The sequence below is a fragment of the Periophthalmus magnuspinnatus genome, chromosome 11, assembly GCF_009829125.3.
Source record: "Periophthalmus magnuspinnatus isolate fPerMag1 chromosome 11, fPerMag1.2.pri, whole genome shotgun sequence".
Taxonomy (NCBI): Eukaryota; Metazoa; Chordata; class Actinopteri; order Gobiiformes; family Gobiidae; genus Periophthalmus; species Periophthalmus magnuspinnatus.
In genome coordinates this window covers 6,985,703-7,008,958 of record NC_047136.2, presented here as the reverse complement: position 1 = coordinate 7,008,958, position 23,256 = coordinate 6,985,703, and the positions used below count along the sequence as shown (strand labels likewise).

The following is a 23,256-nucleotide window of genomic DNA, read 5'->3' as shown; positions in this document are numbered from 1 at the left end:
GCTCGCCTCATGTTCTTCAAATGAGAGAGATTTCAATCATAATCTGTGCAGCTGCTGAGCCGGCTCCAAGCAGCAAAGTCATGGAGAGGCTTACAGCTCTGAGCAGCACATCAAGAGGCTATACAAATCTATTTACTGTGGATAGAAACACTGGATTTGCGCAAAACCTCTTAGAATTTGGTGACTTCTGTTTAATATATTGTAACTGTATATATTGCAATTACAGTATTCATTCATTGTGTAAAAATGGACAAATTATTGAAATGTGAACACAATCTGAGCTGTCAGTCTCTTGCATTATGAAGTGACTGCCCCATCTGAACACTAATGACCGCAGGGTGAATGAGGGAAAGGTTGAAATGCAGGACCTTGTACAAGAGCCCTCCTTGTACATGAGAAAGCCTGAGATGCTTATCTGGGAAATGGGAGTCCTTTCAGTTCTGAATGGGGGCACACCAGCCTGATACACAGAGAAGTGTCAATTGGTTTCAACTGGGGAGAAGAAAGAGAGGAGGAGAGGAATAGGGGAAACAGGGAGGAATAAAAGACATTGGCAGGGGACCAAGTGGTGCAGGTGTCAGTCTGACAACAGACTGCACTGGCGCATTGCATACTCCAGGCTTTGTCCAGAGAAGTCTGCAATCCGTGACACTTCGAAGAGTTGTGTGTGGTAAAACTGGTTATGTTTTACATTAATGGTTGCTTGTGATTGTCAAACAGGAAGTTTGATCTTGCAGCATGAGCCAACACCCTTTAATTAAACAGATTGACAGAGCTGTTGAGTAGTGAATTTTGATTTGTGAAATCTCTCAGCAGCAGCAGACCTTTACTTTGTAACAATTGTATAGTTGTTTACCAACCAATACTTTTTGATGTTCTGTTAAAATGACTACTCTCTGTGTTGTATTCTCTGATATAATGAGTCCAGTCTAATTGACAGGAGACTATGCAGCCGGAAGTGAAACTTGTGGTTTGGCGTAATACCTCATTATTTTCCTACTTTACAGGTTTATCTGGTAAGGCAAAATTTTCATTTATGAAGATGTCTCTTTTATTGTAGCTGGTTAATTCCTCCAGCAGTCTTTTATTGTGGAAGGAGTGAGCGGAAAGTGGTCGTGTGTGTCGCTGAGTGTCGCCGTGCGCCCTGCGCGCAGCGTGGAGCAAGAGGAGGATGTGGGTCTGCTGACATCTGCAAGCCAGGGGTGTACAGCGACAAGACCACAGCGAACAGACCAACTACAGCCACAGACAGCCAGGAAACGTCACGACATGTAACTTCTCCAGACGGTATGCACTCTATTATCGCCATTTTGATGACTTTTGGTTTCATTTGAGAGGTTCAGTTGGCGGTGGACGGTGCGTTCAGATTGTAACTTTTCGAGTTGCCTGTGTGTTCGGTTACAGTATGTGTGATGGCGTCTCTCTCACACATGATCTGTTCTTTCCTCTGAAGTCCAGTGAACTGTTGATTTTGTTGATCCAAGTCTAAAGTCGTGAGGAAAGTCATTAGATTTAACTGAGCCCAGCTCTTCTGTTCGCGCGATTTACAGATTAATTATTAACCCTTTTCAAATTGAATGATATGATAAACTCGTCGTCTGGACATTCTCACAAAGATTATTCTGCAACGTGTTGTATTAGGCCTTTAGTAAACAAACACAACAACACATAACACAGTAGTGTGTTGTTTCAGGCGTCTTTACATCACCGGACACTGAAGTACAGGCCGAGGATATAGTTTCCTGCTGCACTGTTCAGTCTTTGTCAAATGTCAGAAATTGTGTTATGTCAAAGTCCATCCTTTCATTGTCAGCTCTGACAACAAAGACTTTGCTGTCAGTGTTGAGATTAGAGAAGCCAGAGATCCTGTTCTGTGAAGCCAGGTCCTACACTTGTCAGGGCTGTGTTAACAAGTAACTATCTACTAATAATTCTACTGTTTCAATGAATGCTGAGGTAGTACCAAGAACTAAATACCTTTTTTATAAGTTTTGATGCCTGGTGGGTGCTGAGAGACCACTATAGTGAGGTACTGGACAGTGTAAGCACAAATGAATGATATATAGTGTAATGTATAGTATAATTTATGAACATATATGTCCTCTCCAGCTAGAAAATGATTAATACAGAAATAGGTGTGGTGTTGGTGTTGTTTATGTAGTCAACCAGTATTGAAAAAATAAAGGCTGACAGGAATTGGCCACAGAAATACACATCTCCATCACCTAAACTATTTTTAATATTTCTTTTAGCATTGCCATCACAATCACTTATGTAATACACCAAATACAACCCAGAGTAGTTTTGATAAGTTAATTAATCTTACATTGCCTGAGTTTAAACCAAAAGTTTTGGGTCTCACTGCATCAAAAGCTGTCTGTGATCTAAATAGCTCCCCAGTAAGGCTATCAGATTTAGAGAGAGTCCAAGGTGTGATGGACAGCCAATAAAGGGGGTTTTGTTTGCGGGCGTCTCCATTTTGTAACCTCAGGACTCCCTCAGTCCTTTGGCCTGAGCCCAACATCAGCCAGTGAAAGAGCCGTGGTACTGCCATAAAAGAAACTGGGTTCTCTCTGTGTGACTCTGTGACTGCTCAGTGCTTTACATAATGCAATTAAAGATACAGTACCTCACGACCTCACTGATATTTACACTGTTGTGCTGGTCATTCCTATAGAAAAAAGACTGCAGTAGTTATAGTGTGTGTTCATTTTATAAGCATCATCTGTGGGTTTGCATTTCCTTTTATCACTTACCCAGCCCTGTCAGAGAAGCCACATTTAATGAGAAGGGACACCGATACAATCTGCCTCTGACGTTTGCATGTATCAAAAGGCATAAACAGATAAGAATTTGAGATCGACTGATGTAGGTTTTTTCATCACTGATGCCGAATGTTTCGAATACGGAGCAATTGATGGCCGATATATAAGATCTGACGATATTTTTGTGCTGATATGTAGGTCCGATTGTGAATATTTTCCTCATATTATGCAGTTTAAATTTAATGCAAACTCCCCCTAAGCCATTTTTTTACCACAAACCTATATGTGCAGTTACTTTTTTATGCAAATATCTATTTGTATTAAAGTGTTAATATAAAGCTTTGTGTTAGTTTTTGTTTTGGTGAATCTGCTGCCTAAAAAATTAGCCTATGCTGGAGATTTAAGGCCGATAGCTGATATACTAAAAAGTCCAAATATCGGCCCAATATATTTATTTCTAATGAGGTGCCGGGAAAAGTTCAGTTTTCTATAAATAATCTTAGCTTAATATTGCCTATTGTTATAACGATGTACTGCTAATATTTGAATGAATGATTGATTTCTTAAGGACTTATAGGTCAAAAAAATAATTATTGAATGTTTTTTTTTATTTTTAAACTTCCATGTTCTGTTCTACCACCATTTTATTTCACTAAAGAATCTTTCATGTCTATTATTTATTTAGTTTCATGCAATTAGTCCTACCAAAGTTTCTAATCATGGTAAATTAATGAATTAGTGAATTGCTTAAGTTAAGATTAAAACCGTTGAATTTCTATTGTTATTTTTTCTTTTCTGCAGAGGCCTGTGTCCTATAGGGCACGGAATACTGTGAACGCACCCTCCATCGCTGTCATGAGGGGGCGCTGTTCTCGAAAACTTGGGGTGCTGGCCAAAGCCACCTTCCTGCTGTGGCTGCTGTGGCTGGGGTACCTATTCTTGGCCCGCTCCTCGTTCTCTGATTTAGGAGAGGATGAGGAGGATGAGGAGGAGGTGAAGGCCAGGCAGTTGGTCTTGGAGGAGAGGGGGGCTGAAGCTCTGCTGTCGAGACCCCTGTACCTCAAACCACCTGCGGACCACAATGCACCGGGAGAGTGGGGCCGTGCCGCTCGCCTCAGCCTCAGTTCAGAGGAGAAGAAGCAAGAGCAGGACACGGTGGAGCGATACGCCATCAACATCTTTGTCAGTGATAAAATCTCCCTCCACAGACACATCCAGGACAACAGGATGAGTGAGTGAGTACTACCACCCGCCGGGACGTGGTTCTTTCTCTTGAGTCTTTAACAAATCAGGCAGTGCAGTTAAAAATGCTAATCTACATTTGACTTAGTTTGGTGCTGCTTTTGAAACTATACTATTACTGTCATGGATATTCTAGAGGAGATTAGGTTGAGCTCTTCACTGGAGCAAACTGAGGATGATCATTCCCATAATGCACTGCTGTGAGGATTATTAAAGCTAGTCTTTGCTGCCATGCCTTCACTGGTTGATCTTATCCAGAAGAGTTGCTGTCATTGCTGTCATGCTAACAGCTCAAAGCACACTACAACTTTTATGAGTGGTTTTCTCTTCCGCCTTATCCTTTACTTCTTAATTATCTCCAGATGTCATGTTCATCATTGAAGGCAGACCTGTAATTTCACCGCCTGTAACACACCATTCTTTCTACACGGCTTTAACCTGATGTATTTAATTCCCTTATTTTGTCTATGTAACAAACAGAATTATAAAACATCTTGAGTTATGTTAAACCGGACATTTATAGCTTACTTTAAAATCAAATTTATTTTTAATGTGAAACAAAACTGCCACGGAATGTCTGGATTTTGTTTACAGCGCAAGTTTATACTGTAATCAAAATGCACACACCCAAAATTGTACAAATCTTGTTTAAAACTAACCAGCTTTGTTACTGTTTATGTCCAAAGCTGAATTCTTTGGCTGTAACTATGGCGGGTAACTACAGTACTTGTGGCTTCCTCATGGACACACTGTTATGGATTGTGTTATTTAAACTCCACACACAGTTTACACTTACTCTTATGTCCCTTTTCTTAATTTACTTTTGATGTTTTTTCCTTTTGGTTTCTTATGTCAGTTCTGGCCTTTCGTGTGTTTGTTCACGTTTCTTTAGCCTCTCCTAGCACTGCTGTGGTATGTTGCTCCTTGGTGTAACCCGCCCCCATCTCCTCTGTGGCTTTTTATTGATTTAATGACTGCCATGTGGATTAAGGCCATACATATTTTTATATAGTCTCTGAAATGTACAAATACATGTTGGATTTTGCATAGATTTGGTCTAACTGTCCAAAAATGTCCTTTAAGATGTCAGAACAAGAAGTATGACTATCGGCGGCTACCCACTACTTCAGTGATCATAGCCTTTTACAATGAAGCCTGGTCTACGCTGCTGCGGACCATTCACAGCGTCCTGGAGTCCACACCAGCCATTCTACTGAAGGAGATCATTCTTATTGATGACTATAGTGATCGAGGTGGGTCTTTTTCTACGCTATTTGATATTTTGATAATGATGAAAGACAATAATGTAACACATACACTTGAATTTTTATGTACAGTATTATAAAAATCAACTGGTTCAGACACAAAATTTGACTCCTACTTTATATATTTTACAATGTAACAGTGCTCTCACTTAAAAGTTTTGGTTACTCTTCCCACTATAACTCTTTCTGTTGACGATATTAAATGAGTGGAGCATTTGTATTTCTTGCACTCCTCTTTCACATATAATTCATTATTTAAAACATTTTTTGAGGTATATCCTTTGAAAATGCCTGCTTTTGTGGATTTTGTTTTGTCTTTCTAATTACGTCAGGCCTAACTTAAATATTTATAAATAAGATGTTCCTTCCCAACAATTACTCCTAGTTAGGCCTGTCACAATTACAATTTTGAAGCACGATATATTGCTACAGAGATATACTGCGATAAATGATAATATTGAAATCACTTTATGCCACTGACACAATAATGGTAAAGCAGGTTTATCCCAGTAAAAATAGGCAGTATCATATGTGAGCTGCAACAAATAAATGACATAATGAAGTAATAATTAGCCACAGAAGTTACATTTTAAACCTTCTACAGCTCAAATCTTATCTTACAACTAAAATACCCCATATTTCCTCGCAAGACATTGTACACATGTTACATTTTGAGCCTGAAAATAGATTGTTCCAGCTTTCAAATATTGAACAATAAGTCGATATAGTAATAATCAGGCCTACTTCTAATTTTGAGCTATTTTTACTTAAGTACCGGTAGTAGTTTCCCCATTTTTTTTCCTTTTTTCTTTACTTTACTCCTCTATCCATCCTCCTCTGTTCATCAACACCATGTAGAATTTGTGAGCACCTCTCCAACACTGAATAGAAGCTAAACTGGAAGGGGTTGGTAGCCTGTCTGAAATGATACTGCTTTGCCTTGGAAATTGGATATCGGGTGTAGTTTTATGTCTTGTTTGTGTTAATGAAATTGGTGTTTGGTCCCTGGCAGTCTCTCTCAGTCCCTCTGTGTATCAGAGACAGCACTCTGGAAGGATGACTTCAGTGCGACCCAAGTTGCCATGACATCACTTCCTCTCATCTGACCAAAGGGAATGCTAGACGGCACTCCCAACCACAACCCAGTCTGGCTTGTTTTTTGTAGAATATACAATGTTAACTGATTATAACTTTTGTTTTTTATATTTATAGAATTGTTTATTTCAAAAATCTGGTTGGACTGGAAAATGTCAATTTTTTTCAGCCATGTTAACAACTGAATATTGTATTATTTCTATCTTTGTGTGTGTTCTTTAGTGTACCTGAAATCTAAATTGGAAGATTACATTAGTAAGCTGCGCCGTGTTCGCCTCATCCGCACCAACAAAAGAGAGGGTTTGGTGAGAGCGCGTCTCATTGGTGCCACGTACGCCACAGGTGACGTATTGACATTCCTGGACTGCCACTGTGAGTGTGTCCCGGGTTGGATTGAGCCACTACTTGAAAGGTGTGCTTAAATCAGTAATGCGTATGTTGACATCTCCCCCACACACATTTTATAAAAATTAGATTCCTTCTGTGTTTTAGGATTGGGGAGAATGCCAGCACTGTTATTTGTCCTGTTATCGACACCATCGACTGGAACTCATTTGAATATTATATGCAGACTGATGAGCCAATGATCGGTGGATTTGACTGGAGACTCACCTTTCAGTGGCACTCAGTCCCTGAAGTGGAACGCAAGAGGCGCAAGTCCCGCACTGACCCCATCAGGTGACACTGTGACACTCTAGGCCAGCTCACAGGGACTGCATTATCAGATTGGCACTGGCCATAGCACTGGCCTTCTATCCTCACAATGGCACAGTCACATAGTGCTTTATATTTCTTTAATGCACCCAACATGTTGTCAAGCTGATGACCTTGCTGTGGAAAAATATTGTTGAGAATAATCCATTTGCTAAGCCTTGGTGAGTAATGAAATAGAAAAAGGTTTGTTCTTTGTTACAACAAATACAGATACTGGCCTGTCCCACACAAAGACAGACTATGACGGAAATTTGTGAGTATTTATGTTGTGAAGAAATTATTTCTATCACAATCTCAAGAATTACATACAGCATTTAATTTGTACATGAAATCTCTATTTTTATTGACCTTATTTTTAATGCTTGATCATAGCTTATATTTACTATTATTATTCATTGTTTCATGTCCCATAACGCTAAGCTAACTTGTTCCATAAGCAAGTTCCTAGTTTGTGAATTTTGTTCATTGACAATGGCCATAAAACATATTCAAATTCTGATTCCAGTTTCAATTGTTACTTTCCAATCTAAGTTTCTAAAAGTGTTTAATCTGAATTGTGGCTAAATACAGTCACATATTTGATTACTTACATTACCCACAGATTTATATTCTTTTTTGACCCGCAGTCTTCATTGTCCTTTAAAGGTCTCCCACAATGGCTGGTGGTTTATTTGCTGTGAGCAAGTCCTACTTTGAGTACCTGGGCACATATGATACGGGGATGGAGGTGTGGGGAGGAGAAAACTTGGAACTCTCATTCAGAGTAAGTTCAGTGGCACTTAATTTGTGCTTCTTGCCAGCTCGGTACCAGTCGTGATGAAAAACTCTCTTTAGCTTGTAATTGTGATTTATTATATTCCCTGCGAGGAGAAAGTATGGCTGTATTTCTGTTGTGTGTGTATGCAGTGGTTTGGCTGTTCCCAAGTGATGTAATATGATTGGACCCATCTTCATTGTTGTCATAGTTCAGTATTAAGTTTTTTCATATATTTAATTTGTGTAATTAGAAAATACTGTAATGTTATTTGTTACTTAAATTGTTTTTCAGTTAAGTTTGTAGTGATAGATCAATGAGTTTCCGAATAGGTTGGACTTATTTGCTTTGGGTTTGCTTATTTTAGCGAGTGTGGATAAGACATGGACATTGTTTGATATCAGGGAGTTGTTCTCACATGATCTGTTTATTGTGTTTTTATAGCCTTATTCAAAGCCAATATTTGTAGCCATAATATGTCTTGTGATTCACTCTGTATTTGATGAGGTCTGGCAGTGTGGGGGAAACTTGGAGATCCATCCCTGCTCTCACGTAGGCCATGTCTTCCCAAAGAAAGCTCCTTATGCCAGACCAAACTTCCTCCAAAACACTGTGAGAGCTGCTGAGGTTTGGATGGACTCTTATAAGCAGCATTTCTACAACAGAAATCCTCCAGCCAAAAAGGTACATATAAACAATAACTCTGAAACCCTGAAAAAACTAATTCTTAACCTAAACTTTTATTTGGCTACTGTAAAACCTTTTTTTTGTGAGGTTTTGTCCCCTTCTACATTTACTGTAGAAGAGCTATTGATGATGGCAGAGTTGCGTGTGCGTGTGTGTGTGTGTGTGTGTGTGTGGGTGTGTATGTGTGTGTGTGTGTGGGGGTGTGGGGGGGTGTGTGTGGGTGTGTGTATGGACATGCTTGTGGTTTGTGAGTGTGCTGCCTCTCACGTTGAGTATTGAGCACCATGCAACATTTATGTATCTCAGTTTCACTTGTCTGAGAAAGTACATAATTAATGTAAGAGATTCTTGATCAAACAATAAGTTGCATGCTCTGGTAATATTGAACATCAAGTCAATGTCCGTGTTTTCATCTCAATAGTGTTAGTACAGCCTGCTTTGAGGATTTTCATGAAATAATCATTTGACGCAAAGTTTGCTTATTAATTCCTCAGTCTATTTGCTGTAGCGAGAAAGGGACATTGACACTGTAAACTTGTTATAAATGGGTGTAACTGTCACTTTCACTGGCACTTATGTTAAAGTGTCCAGTATGTACGCTTTGAGGCGTGTGTGACTGAATAAACAGCGCTGCCTCAGGCATGTACAAACAACACATACGGGATGTAGCTTCCTGCTTGATGCAATAAGCCATATGTGCGACAGAACTGCTGTAAAGAGAATGTTAATATTTACCTTTATGTTAGTTTCTTTCAAATCTGTTAAATGCAGTAATTTTTGCAATCTTGACTTTTGCAGGAGAATTATGGGGATATCTCAGATCGCCTGCAACTCAGGAACAAGCTGAAGTGCAACAGTTTTGATTGGTATCTGAAGAATATCTACCCAGAACTGCATGTACCTGAGGACAGGGAAGGCTGGCACGGAGCAGTGAGTTTTCCTTTACACACAAGCTGATAATGTTCTTTGGTGGATCTCTGTGATCCCATGTGTCATAGTATAGTAGACTGAGTAATCCGAGGGGAATTCCACAGAATTACAAAACACCCTTTGTGATACAGTTGGACACTTTTAGAAAGTTGTGTAACAGGTTATTTTACAATACGTTAAGACAATGTCCTAACCTCACTAACAACATGGCAACATGTTGTTAGTGAGGTTAGGACACTAACATTATCTTCTAACCTTAATGTTTTACAATGTAAAGAATTAAGGTTAGAAGGTTATATGTAAAGTAAAACTTATAATGCAATGTAATAACTTAGTAAAGTGTAATGTAAAATGGTATGTCAGGAAGGATATCCTGATCTTAAAACATTTTAAACTTAAACCTTCCCTTAGGTACGGAGCTCAGGCATACCCTCAGAGTGTCTGGACTACAATGCCCCAGAGCACAGTCCAACAGGATCCCACCTTTCTCTGTTTGGCTGCCATGGACAAGGAGGAAACCAGGTAAAATAGTCATTTATGCTGTCATCAGTGTGTTAGTTTAATCTTGCACATCATGATTCTTATATTTGTGAGTTCACAAACTCAAGAGAATCCATCTTAAGACAGCTGCTGAATGATTCAAAACTTGCCCAGCAGCTGGCAGACCAATGACAGAGCAGCATTGGGGTTTTTGTGGAAGGCAAAGGAGAAGCGCCCAAGTGAATCAAAACAAACATGGTGGTGCCGACAGACGCACGTCTGTGCATTTTTCACAAACAAAATACTATTTTCACTGAAATAGGCTGAAGTTAAGCATTCTGTGCATTTGTGGACAGGTATGATGTGGACAGCTTTTCTTTCAACTGATTTGATTTTTTTGGCTTGTTTTGCTATTGTGACTCGCCATCCAATCCGATTGAAATAATCATGACTTTCTGTGCTTTCTCGTTCTACACTGATAAATGTGTAGAACTTAGTTCAGAGTGCTACACATATCAATTTGGCTTGAGCCAGGTTAGGGTTTGTTAGAACAAAGGATCATAAAATTAGTGCGTTTCTGATGCTAGGAGCTTCTAGACGATTCAAATCCAATACATATTTAGGCTTTAATACGGGGTCTTGCATAATATTCAACACTGTAAAAACTGAAGAGATAATTTTCTTTTTTGTCAGTACTTTGAATACACATCTCAAAGGGAAATCCGCTTTAACTCTATAACGGAGCTCTGTGCTGAAGTCTTGGAAGGTCAGATTTCCATTGGAATGAAGCATTGTCCTCAGGATGGAGAAGACAAACCACACACCATGTTGTGGGATTTCCAAAATGTAAGAGTCTTACCATAAACCAAACCACCTAAGTGAAATATTATCTAAACATAAACATCTAAACAGATGTCAATTTCTCCTCAGGACGGGACCATCTACCATCCTCTCTCGGGCATGTGCATCACAGCGTTCCGCACAGGAGAGGGACGCACTGATGTCCAAATGCAGAGATGTAGTCCAGGAGACAAAAACCAGCAGTGGAGGTTTGAGTGGTAGAGAAATGACAGACAACATTTGAACCACAATTATATGCTGCACTGGAAGTAGCCTCTGCTTTTCACAAGTGTCTCAGGTTGCCACCTCATTTTAGAGGAGAGCGGGCAAGGAGCAGATAAGAAGAGTAGATGAAAGTCACTTTGAAGTCAATAAAAGACCAAATCCCTTCATTTTGTGAAAGGGGTGTAGACAGTGGGGAAAAGAACACACGAATGGAAAAAAGGATGAATGATGACAAGTGCCTTTGAAGAGCGCACAATTAAAAAAAAGTGCAATGTTTATTGAAGAAAGCTTCTTAATGAGACCATTCAGTGCCTTTTTTTAAAGACATTTGCTTCTCCACAGGATGCACTATCGATCTTGCCGTAGTAACGTAAGTTATTGTAAAACTTTGTGATGTACAGATGATTTTCTGAAAAGTGCCTAGAAAGTACTACAAGTCCAACTGTATATTTAATACAGCCAGTGTGTGACAGGCTCCATCATGTGAGCGGAGAAAAGGGAGAACGGCGCGGTCACAGCAGACTGCCCCTCAATTGTATCTTGTGTATCTGGAGCTATTTTCATGCTAGAACGCTGCCTGAACCAGGCACAAAACACTCTTAACGCATCTATACTACGTGCAGTTCTGCCTCAGAGGCCCTTGCGTTTGACAGAAGTGTTGTAATCTATTCTTGCATAAAATTAAGAACAATTATCGAGAAACATCAATCATTATGTTTGCCTTGTTAAAAAGTAATGTGTAGTGAATGTGAAATGCTGTAAACAACACTGGGCTACTAGACTTAAGTGTTTACATTCATGAGATGCCTTAAACCAAGCACCTTTTAAAGACTTCAGTTTGGATGTGCCATATTGTGTGTAAAATCTACTTGAATAAGGAATCAACCACTCCCCATATATTGCATAACTAAGACCCATTGGACGCCTACTCTGGATTATGATAAAAAGATGTGGTGTGATTCTTGGTAAAATGTTACAGCTGTATTTGGTGATGGCTGCTCATTACTGAGCACTGTTTGTTCTCTGTGGTAGTTATAAATATGAAAAATACTTAATAATGAATGGATACAATGAGTAAACATGCAATATGAGTTGATGTGTTTTGTTTCAACATGCTGTTTAATTTAAGGGATTATAGGTGCAATGCACTAAGCACCTCTCAAACTACTGATCATGCAAAGGGAATGGTGATTACTTGATGAAGACGAGTTGGAGTGGAAGGTTTTGGGGGGAAATGAATAAATCACTAACCACAAATGAAACAGTTGTTTTTATGGTTGTGTGTGCTATAAACTATGTTGTAAAGTAAACTTGTCTTTATACTTTACACTTACAAGCAGTTCTTCTGTAAGTTAAAACTCTGTCTGTTCAATCATTTGGTGCCACCTAGTGGTTGAAAAACAAATGCTAAAATAGTGTGATCATGTTTCCTTTAATCATTTAAGATTCTAAAGGTTCAATTTGTTTTTTTCCGAACAAAAATTAAGAAATCTGTTAAAGTTAAAGGGGATAAAATGTATATTTCACATGTTAGCCAATATAACAGGTAGAAACAGCTAGATTTATCTACTTGGCTGTTGGAGGATGTGAGTTTCTTGAAGTAAAGGTTGAGTCCTTTATAGACTAATACTTACAATAGGCCTGCTATTTATGATATAGGCTATATCATAATTATAACACGTTTGGTTTATATTTTCTATGTAAGCTAACAAACAGCCTAATGGATCCAGTTCATTCATTTCATAGGATCTTTATTAAGGACACAAGTGTGGACACAATATCCAGAGCTAAGATAATAAAAGGAAATAGAATAGTGTAAATACACTGACTGTATTACAGCTGTAGACTAAACCTCCAACATCCAGACGTGTAACAATAATGTAATATAATATGTTGTAATACAGGCCAACATGCAAGTCAGTCTGACAAAACACCATTAAACGTGTTTGATGGAAACTTGTCCTGCAGACACACCTAAATGAAAAGTCCATCGGGCGTTACAATGAGTAGGTCTGTGTGACAGACCCGGGGTCTGCGTGAAAGACCCCGGGTCTGCGTGAAAGACCCCGGGTCTGCGTGACAGACACGGTCAGGCGTGGCGTATTACACACGTCTCTCTTTGTACTTTTCACATCATGGGTGCTCGATCAAACTTAATGACACTCATATTACTTGCTGGCTCAGAAACGTCACCTTAATTATTTAACATTTTAATTTGCTTAAACATACATTTTGTGTCAGATTTCATCTAGTTTTCATATCATTTTCACATATAGTGTAAGTCAATACACATTCCACATCGTAAAGAAAAATCCCTAGTCCCAAGTCATTTTGAGTCTAGGCTTGATCTAGTCAGTGTATAGTTATTTATGTATTAGTGTATAGTTATTTATGTATTAGTGTATAGTTATTTATGTATTAGTGTATAGTTATTTATGTATTAGTGTATAGTTGTTGATGTGTTATGGGCTGATCTAGTCAGTGTATAGTTGCTGATGTACTATAGGCCTTAGAATGTGACAGAAGGACTGGTAGTTTCTTAATGATTTACCCGGCACTAAAATGAGAGTAAAGTCTTTACAGCTGTCAAGTTTGAAGTGTCAAGACAAAAACTTCCGGAATGTTAAATTAGTTTGTATAATAATAATAATGATGATAAAAATACAACTTGAATAGCTAAAAATCCACGAGTTTGCGTGATAAAAACTACATTTGTCGCGTAAAAATTTGATTGCAGGCTTACTTTTTTAGGTTTAGGCGCTGGGTTGTCGTGGCCCCTCGCCCTGACCAGCTGCTGTCTGAATAAACTCTGATGAATCTGGTCTTGCAGTTTTCGTTTCTGATGGGTCAAAACAAACACCCGTCCTTTGTGATATCGTGTACAGGGAAATAACGAGATATGAGGCTTTTTAATGGATCTACTAAACATTAAAGTGAAGTTTGAGTGTCAGCTGTGCTCACCTCTGCGAATCCCCATGAAAAACACAAACAAAAACAAAAAAACAAAACCCCAAAACATCAATACATGAACAATAATAGGCTATCACATTGCAATTGTAGTAAATTCGGTCATTAAATAGTTCTACGCCTGTTCATAAAGAGACTGGGTATTTTACTTTGAATTTTACGCACCGGATGTTGCACGGTCTCTTTCAGTGTGCTGCTACTCTCAAGTTAAACAAATCAAGTTCAAGTATGAAGCCATCAGCAAAGTCAGTTTTACCTCAGTCCTAACTGCTCAGGAGACTTTGATGGGACAGTTAACAAGAGCGTGACACGTGCGTAAAGGCGCTTGGGATGTTTTATTTGACCTATATTAGTTTGGAGCGCGCTGGAAGCTTCAGGTTTGTTTACTAATCTGTTAGGTGATCCTTAATCCGAGTTTGGTAATCCTTGTTAACACTTGTGGATGTAAAATAGCATCAGATTACCTCTGGAAGGAGTGGGTTTCAGCTGATGTCTGCCCAACACTGGAAGTTGCGCTTTTCAACTCAGCTCAAAGGACCTCTTTTTACTTTGTGGCAAAAAGAAAATGCTGGCATGAAAATCCCCATACCCGGAGAGGACACGACACGATGGCAGCCTGCGGAAGAAGAAATAGACCCAAGATAGCGCTCTTCCTCTTTGGTGCCTCTTTACTGGGGTATTTCATATTTTCCAGGCACAACTCCGTGGACCTGAGCGCGCGAGAGGTCCCGAGGGAAGAACGCGTAAAAGAAGTGAAAAATGATGATCTGAAGAAGCCCGTGTATGAAAAACCTCCTTTGGACTTAAACGCGCTGGGTGAACTGGGCAAACCGGTCAAGCTCAAACTGACTGTGGAGGAGAAGAAAAAAGAGGAAGAGAGCATTAACAAGCACCAGATTAATATTTACCTGAGTGACAAAATTTCACTACATCGCAGACTGCCTGAGAGATGGAACCCGCTGTGCGTACTTGGCAAACTCCACTATAACTTCACTTGTCACATTGTTTCAGCTCACTTAATGACCCCAGTCCTGTCTGTGTTCTGTTTCTATCATCAGCTGTAAAGACTTGAAGTATGACTATAAGACCCTGCCCACGACTTCTGTGGTGATAGCTTTTTACAACGAGGCCTGGTCTACTCTGTTGCGGACAGTGCACAGCGTCCTGGAGACCTCCCCAGACATCCTGCTCAAAGAAGTGGTGCTTGTGGACGACTACAGTGAAAAAGGTGGAAAAACATGCTATCCAGCTAATTCTACTTTCTTAGGTGTTGTTTTTGCTTCTACAAATTAGTCCATGTCTGTCTTTCTGCCTCTTGTTTTGTTCTGGGGTCAATACTGTAAAACAGATTTAATCTGTATAAACATTTAATAAAACACCAGTGCACAATAACTATTGTTATATATAGCATACCAAATTCTTTAACCAGTGCACACCCTCTTCTGTGGTAGAGGTTAAGCAAGTATGACACAAGGGGTGGTGTAAATTTAACAATGGCACGAAGTATTTTGACATGCCCTTTCTTGTAATATTGTCACATAGAACATTTAAAGGAACCCCTGGCAAAGTACATCAGCAATTTAAGAAAAGTGCGTCTAATCCGTGCGACAAAAAGAGAGGGTCTGGTACGGGCCAGGCTGCTTGGGGCCTCCATCACGACAGGGGATGTCCTAACCTTTCTGGACTGTCACTGTGAGTGCCATGAAGGGTGGCTAGAGCCTCTGCTTCAAAGGTGAGTCTTTTTATTTTTGTCTGATCCTTTATAGATTGTGGCACTGACTGTGTGATGTTAACATGCATCTTTCTCTGCAGAATTAAAGAGGAGCCCAGTGCTGTAGTCTGTCCTGTTATTGATGTAATAGACTGGAACACATTTCAGTATTTGGGGAACTCCGGGGAGCCTCAGATTGGGGGTTTTGACTGGAGGCTAGTGTTTACCTGGCATTCAGTTCCTAATTATGAACAGGAACGTAGGCGGGCACCCACTGATGTTATAAGGTTTGTTTTGCTTCTGACATTTCTGATTTGCACCTTGACATGTTTCAGATTCTTCTCTGCATTCTTCCTGCAGAAGGCATCCAAAACACTGTCACTTATATTATAAACCCAATTTCATAACTATTAACTGGATATAATGTGTACACTGTAGTGTAATTTACAGCATAGAAAGTGCTTGCAGTCCCTCCTGTAGATTAAGACGATTTATGTATTTCCCCCTCAGGTCTCCTACCATGGCAGGCGGTCTGTTTGCTGTGAGGAAGGACTACTTCCAGTACCTGGGGACGTATGACACAGGGATGGAGGTGTGGGGTGGAGAAAACCTGGAGTTTTCCTTCAGGGTGAGATATTAGCATTTGTCTGCTAATCTTCTGTGACATGTATTTTGCATGCAAAAAAAGTAGGGATGCAATGTTCCACCGTTTTTACTTTTGATAGTGAAAACGATACTTACTTTAAGTATGTGATATCAACTAATACCAAGGCAGAGACTGAAAATGGCATTTATTTCCTTAAAACACAAATATTATATGACAAAATCTAAGTAACTACAGAACAGCTTTGTACATCATGAGATGTTTTGAGCCAACAATGGCAAGTTGACAGTTTTAATACATCAATTGGCAGACACAATCAGAATATATTGGTATTGATGCAGTCCCAAAAACGATTCCTTTATTTATTTCAACTTCACTTCACAGCATTCTCATGAAATGTCGCTGTAGCTGTTTTTCATTTGTGTCCTAGAAGACTGTAAAACCACAAAATACATTCATTACTGCAAGGAATTTTAGAATCGTCCTTTTTCAAAACCCACAAACTAAATGAGATGGGCGGACACTTATTTCTCATGATCTTTGTGACTGGATAACAAATTACACACTAACAGTCCTTGTGCTTGTTTTTACCTTTTTTATTAGATTTGGCAGTGTGGAGGCAGCCTTGAGGTCCATCCGTGTTCCCATGTAGGCCATGTGTTTCCCAATAAGGCCCCTTACTCTCGGAGTAAGGCCCTGGCTAACAGTGTGAGAGCTGCTGAGGTCTGGATGGATGAATTCAAGGAAGTGTATTACCATCGAAACCCTCACGCTCGCCTGGTGAGTGTGAAGACATCCTTTATTTCAGGATGGTTAATAATAAGTGAACGTTTTCAGTGTGGGAGTGTTTGATTACAGCTGTGTCCGTCACAAAACGGATTTCACTGCTCGGCTCTGGTTTCCACACACATGAGCAGGGTTTCGGTGTGAAGCACCTTGATTAGGTGACACCTGGAGGAGGTGAGTGGCAGGCACCCCGGGGTGACGGGGGTGTCAGGGCGGCCCGGTGTGTCATTACCTCTTCCATCTCTCTGTGTCACTTGTGTCACCCAGCTGTCCTTGACAGAGCTCTAGTATCTCCTGGGTGCCCTGCCTGTGTGTGTGTGCCACAGTGTAGTTAAGATGAGGAGCTCAATACTCAGATCGGGTGGCACTCATCTCCCAGAGAGGAGGCTGCCTTGCCAACCAGTGTGGCCTGAAAATCCCAATACACTTAAGTTGCAAAACAAGATTTCTCTCGCTGCCTTAAAATAAGTGCAATGAACAGATATTCAAATGAAAGAATACATATATTATAATAGTAATTATAGGCATTTACACAACTGTGTACAATTATTGTTACATCTAGTCTGTCATATTGACTGATCTGATACAGCCAGAGTAGATTTAATTTAAAGCCTTTTTAGAAGGACAAAAGGGACAAATCTGATCCTTTGTTTTTGTAAATACCATTGATCTTTTCTGTCCTCTGTAATCTATACAGTATTACAGTCTTTGGAACACTGTTACGCTCCTACTCCTGTGTGGACATGGCATTTGCTCTGTTTGGCTCTGTGACTTGTATTGTTCAGTTGATCATCAGGATGTTAAATATTTAAAAGAAACCCTAATGAAATGGCTTATAGACCAGCATACATGCTGTGTGTTCAACTGCTGTGATACACATTACAACAATATTGTCACATGAAGGTAGTCTGACACTGTTGTTTAACTAAAAGCTGGGGGCAAAATACACCCTCCAAATCTAATGCTGCAGTAGCATTCGCAAGATAATCTGCTGGCAGATAGTATCAGCCCTACTGCTGAGAGCGTGGGGCTTGGAGCTCTAAACAAGAGGTCTGTCATGCCAAGATATCTGGTGGAGTGGAGCGACTTAAGGGTGTGGTGTGACACATTCAGTGAATTGCCAGAATAGTAAAAAATAAATATTCTTTTATTTTGAAATATATTAGAATGACATTTCAGGGGCAGGTATTGTGCCAAAAAATCTATAAGGGCACACCACAGCTCTGTAACATCCTATCTCAAAGGTGCCAACTTCTTGGGTGCAGTGCAGTTGGGGCAGAGCACCCACACAAATCTCTTATCAATTTTCATAGTAAGTCTATTTAACACGTGCTTACAGGGGAAATGTCTCTCCCTCCTCAGCGCTGATCTGTCAGTCAGGCAAATGCAATGTTGTGCATCCTCCCTGTGTATTCATGGCTTTCATCAATGTGTGTGCGCAAAGTGATAAAATCAGAAACAAAACTTTATATAACAGTGGGACAGGGAGCACACAAGAAATACATGGATCTGCTGCATAATGGGAAGCAAAAACCAAAGGAACTGAAAATTTCCCCATGCTGGCAGTGATTTCAAATGCAAAGTGGTCACATATTGGTTCAGACGCCATCACCATATATGTACTTGTACCGTCCCACTCCAGCCACCAGTGGCCAAGTACATCTTCTTTATGCCAGTGTCCACATCGTGTAGGTAGTGGTAATGTGCCCTGGACACGCCCTCTTGTTAACGCTAGAAGGAGGCATTAACAAGGGCGCTCTGTAAAGTTGTGAATTTAGTATGTTTAAAAAGACTGATATAATGATTTATACCTAATGGATTTTTGGAGTAGAAGCTAAAATAATACAAATTCTGATTTTGTGTGCTTGCAGGAGGCTTTTGGAGATGTGACAGAGCGAAGGAAGCTGAGGGAGCGCTTGGGCTGTAAGAGCTTCAGGTGGTACTTGGACAATGTTTACCCTGATATTCATGTCCCAGAAGACCGGCCAGGCATGTTTGGAATGGTGAGGGCATATCTGTGAGCGAGTTGGAGAGTAAAAAAATGAATTGACATATTTTGAACATTTTAAGCTTATTTAGGAATGTTTTCTTTATTTTAGGTCAGTATATTATATATTTTAAATAATAATAAGTTGGTTAAACTAACATTCTCAAAACTGATGCATCTGTTTTTTGGTCCATGGAAAAACTGATGACTGAGATTGTGTTTTGCTCCAGTTAAAAAATCGAGGGAAGAAAAACTACTGTTTTGACTACAACCCTGCAGATGAACACGCCATAGTGGGAGGAAGGGTCATCTTGTACCTCTGTCATGGCATGGGCCAAAACCAGGTATGATACAAATACCAAGCAAAGACTTTGACAGAGAAATACTTGATAAAGGTATGTGATTATTCTGTGCAAGTAGTGTATTAAGTTGATTTTTCTCACACTTTCTTGGTAATCAGTGCACTCAGTGGTTGTTTACAGTGTGCAACAAAATACAATAGCTTGTCTCTGATGGGCCACACTGACCTGTAGGTGTCAATTATGAGCAAGGTAGATAATGTTTACTTTTATTTCAATTTTAGCACAGCAAATATCATGAAATGTGCTGTGTTTTTACCCCAATCTTATAACTACAAACTTTCCAATCACCCCGCGTTGATGTCAGTCGGGACTTCTATCTAAGAATGTTTTATGTTGTGACTCAGTTTTTTGAGTTATCCGTGGATGGTGAGATACGCTATAATACAAGAGAACCTGCAGGATGCATGGCTGGGGACAACATCAGCACCTACCTGACTGTTCAACTGTGTCGAAAACGAGGCCAGTCTGTACCAGCTGACCAGAAATTCATCCTCAAGGAGGTAAATACCATTGAGTCATTGTTAAGTGCAGTTTATTTAACATTTCTTAAACTGTATATATATGTACTTTAGGATGGGACTCTTTACCATGTGATGAGCCAGAAGTGTGTGCATGCCTTAGACAAGACCGACAATGGGACACCTGCCCCTTCACTGCAGGCTTGTTCTGGCACTCCGTACCAACAGTGGTATTTTGAAGAACGAATATAATTATATCTTAAGTGAAACTGTCCTAGGATGATAGATTACACTGCTACCTTTTGGAGTCACTGTAATGGTTTGATTTGCTGAAACATATTTTTTATGTTTTTGATAAAAAAAAGTACTGAAAAATACAATTTATTCCTTATGAGGAATTATTTATATATATATATATATATATATATATATATATATATATATATATATATATATATATATATATATATATATTTTTTTTTTTTTTTTTTACTGTTCCACTGATGGAGATGTTTTTCATCGTCATTGTGCCATGGAGGCACTAAGTTTGTGGTGTGGTGCCACTAGAGGGCCACATTGCGCCTCAGTAGGGAGCTGGATGGCCCACATCTTTTGTGTCTTGTCAAAAGTAGGGCAGATCTCATTGCCTTTTGTAAAGAGGCTTTACAGAATATTTTACTGTTTACTCACCCTCGTTCCCATGACTTAAAAAGGATTAGTATTGTCTTTGCAAAGTCACGTTGCAGCAAATTTCCTCTTTTTAGCATCTTCCCATTTCTTATGGATGTTAGATCATGTTAGATTTGGAAAACAAACCTATGCAACACTGATCATTCAATAATAATAATAATCATAATTAATCATGTTTTTGTGTAATTGTTTTTTACATGTAACATTCCAGGTGAAACTTTGAAACCAGAAATTACCCAGATCGTTTTCTGCAGGGTCCAGTAACACATTTGCTATAATGTTAATATTAGCTTGTTTTACCATTACATTATTTTATCTCTGTAATTCACCTGTCACCGGTCATAATATTACACATGTGGAATGTATTATCATGTGCAAGTTTCACACCTCTGCATTGGATCCACCCAAGCGTGGTCACATCCCCTTGTGAGAGAGCGACTAGTGGGTTTTTCTGATCCGATCGCTGCCATCCTTCTCGAGGCTGGGGGCTCTTACTGTCCCAGCGGCTGTGTACAGGGACCGGGGGACACACCGCAGAGGAGCGCACAGTTGTGGGTGTCTCCGGAGTGCTCGAGTACCAGATGGTGACTTGATTGATTTTCTGGTCCTTGCCCAATTTGTTATCAGCACCTCTCCCTCTTGCGGTGCTTCGGAGGACACCTTATCTATTGGACTGTCCAAATCTTACTCACATTACCATTTGTGTTTGGGCTTGCTTGGAGTTTGATTTATGAAGAGGAAGTAATCACGTTTGCAGTTGTTACCAGCAGGGGCAGATGGAAGAGGATATCGGGAGGGGAATGCTGTACAGGATTCTTTTCTTGCCATTAACCTTCACACACAGCTGGTTCAAGTCTTGGCAATGGATGTTAATAGATATTGTTTGCAAATTGAGTTTTTGATTCACAGTGTACTCTTAAAATACAATAACATTTACTGAAATTGTTCCAAAATGACGAGAAGAACAGATGCCATTTTGTTCACATCAAGTCCATAAGATCACAACAAAGATGGATTACAGCCTAAAGGGTCAGAGGTCATTAAATCAAAAATAAGACAATTGAAATATTATAGTAAAAGAAAAATTCAAATCTGTCAACTGGACAAAAAGTTGTAGTAGTGAGAACATTTTGCTTTATGTTACTTCAGTTCTGGTAAGATTACTGGTGGGCATTGCCTTATATCTATCTGAAACCTACAATAGATCTGCTAGTTTCAGTGTAGCTCCTTTCAGATATAAGGCAGTTTCCATGAGTAATCTGACCAGAACTGAAGAAATGACTTGGATGAAACATCTTTACTCAAAACTTTTTGTCCAGTTGACAGATTTGCGTTTTTATTTTACTATGGATCATACCTGGACGACTGAGCAATTACACAGACACAATTAAAATATGCTTTGTATTTTATGTTTCCAGGATATTTTCCCCTCTCTGTTACAAAGCAAATGCCAACATTCCCACGTCTGTAAGGATGCAACTGTAACCATTTTCCTACTAAAATATTGTTTGGAAAATCCACAACCACCTTTACATGTCTCATGGGAACAATACTTTTAATTCTTCTTTTATCTATAATGTTGACTGCTTCTTAGCTCATGCAAGGTGACTTAATGTTTACATCACTGTATGTGTAGCCAATGCCATAAATATCCTCTCTTTGAACTCATTTATTTTTCCCTTGCCACCATCTGTGATTTGGAACATCTCCTGTGTAGTAAAATTTTATAATGATATTATATTGTATGTAAATTTGACACGCCACATGTAGGTGCAATAAAAATCCACCAGCTGGGGATTTTTTCACGCCATTAACGTCACCCAAAGCTCAGACATAAACGGGGCTGGATATGGACCTGTGGCCTGGTCTGCGGTCACTTATGTGTAATAGTAGTTCTTGCGATTGGTTTGAAACATGCACTATTGTAATGCTGGAGATTGTGCCACAATACAAGTGGACTTATTTTGTTGTACACATGTCTTAATAATTTTATGAAGATTCTATAGTTAATAAATTATCTAATTAAGATTTAAGATTTTGGTTTCTTTCATAATTTAATGAGTTGTTATGCATTTCTATTCAGGGATACAAGAGACTGGGAATATAAAACTTGACAGAAAATAAGGGAGACAGGGAGATGACAGAAATCCCAGCACAAGCCATAAGCAGGCCAGCTGAGCTACTGAAATACCAGAGAAATCTTTTTAATCTAATCTGATCCCTGTTAACAAATATTTTAGCTAAGCATTTGGTATATAAAAACATTTAACCCTGTAAGGATTTCATGAGGAAAAAAAATGCCATTTCTCTTAAAATTTGCAATGTGTAATTTTATAACTTGGCCATCAATCTCCAGTGCAACAGTATAATTTGTCATATGCATAAGTTTACAAACCTGCCAATGCCCAGTGGACAGAAAAGCCATTCCATAGCAATATGAAATGTCTCAGTGCCTATTGAGATGAATGCAATGGAGGATTCTTTTGTAATATATTTGTAGCCTTGCTACCTTATGCAGTTGGGCCCCAATTTCAGTTTAATCTCAAGGTATTTCTTAGTAGGCAGATATAAAATTGTTTGGCAAAGCCTCAACACAAACCTCACACCTGGCTTAAAAGAGATGACGTAAATGTGTTTGTTCAGAGGGAGTCTTCCCAGCCTTATCTGATTGTTATGATCACCAGGTGCTGAGTG

At 39.4% G+C, this 23,256-nt stretch overlaps 2 protein-coding genes across 2 annotated transcripts; both read left to right on the top strand.

Annotated features, from left to right (window-relative positions):
• Positions 1–1,058: 1,058 nt before the first annotated feature.
• poc1bl (POC1 centriolar protein homolog B (Chlamydomonas), like) lies at positions 1,059–12,414 on the top strand. The gene is made up of 11 exons (XM_033975501.2): positions 1,059–1,287; positions 3,567–4,000; positions 5,091–5,260; positions 6,590–6,779; positions 6,860–7,045; positions 7,727–7,844; positions 8,343–8,519; positions 9,321–9,452; positions 9,864–9,974; positions 10,626–10,778; positions 10,863–12,414. Exons 2-11 carry the CDS (start codon positions 3,621–3,623, stop codon positions 10,992–10,994), a joined length of 1,749 nt encoding a protein of 582 aa, XP_033831392.1. The 5' UTR covers positions 1,059–1,287; positions 3,567–3,620; the 3' UTR covers positions 10,995–12,414.
• Positions 12,415–14,173: 1,759 nt separating this feature from the next.
• galnt12 (UDP-N-acetyl-alpha-D-galactosamine:polypeptide N-acetylgalactosaminyltransferase 12) lies at positions 14,174–20,175 on the top strand. Its single transcript, XM_033975503.2, has 10 exons — positions 14,174–14,925; positions 15,023–15,192; positions 15,507–15,696; positions 15,777–15,962; positions 16,186–16,303; positions 16,883–17,059; positions 18,937–19,068; positions 19,283–19,396; positions 19,759–19,914; positions 19,987–20,175. Exons 1-10 carry the CDS (start codon positions 14,573–14,575, stop codon positions 20,122–20,124), a joined length of 1,734 nt encoding a protein of 577 aa, XP_033831394.1. The 5' UTR covers positions 14,174–14,572; the 3' UTR covers positions 20,125–20,175.
• Positions 20,176–23,256: the final 3,081 nt, after the last annotated feature.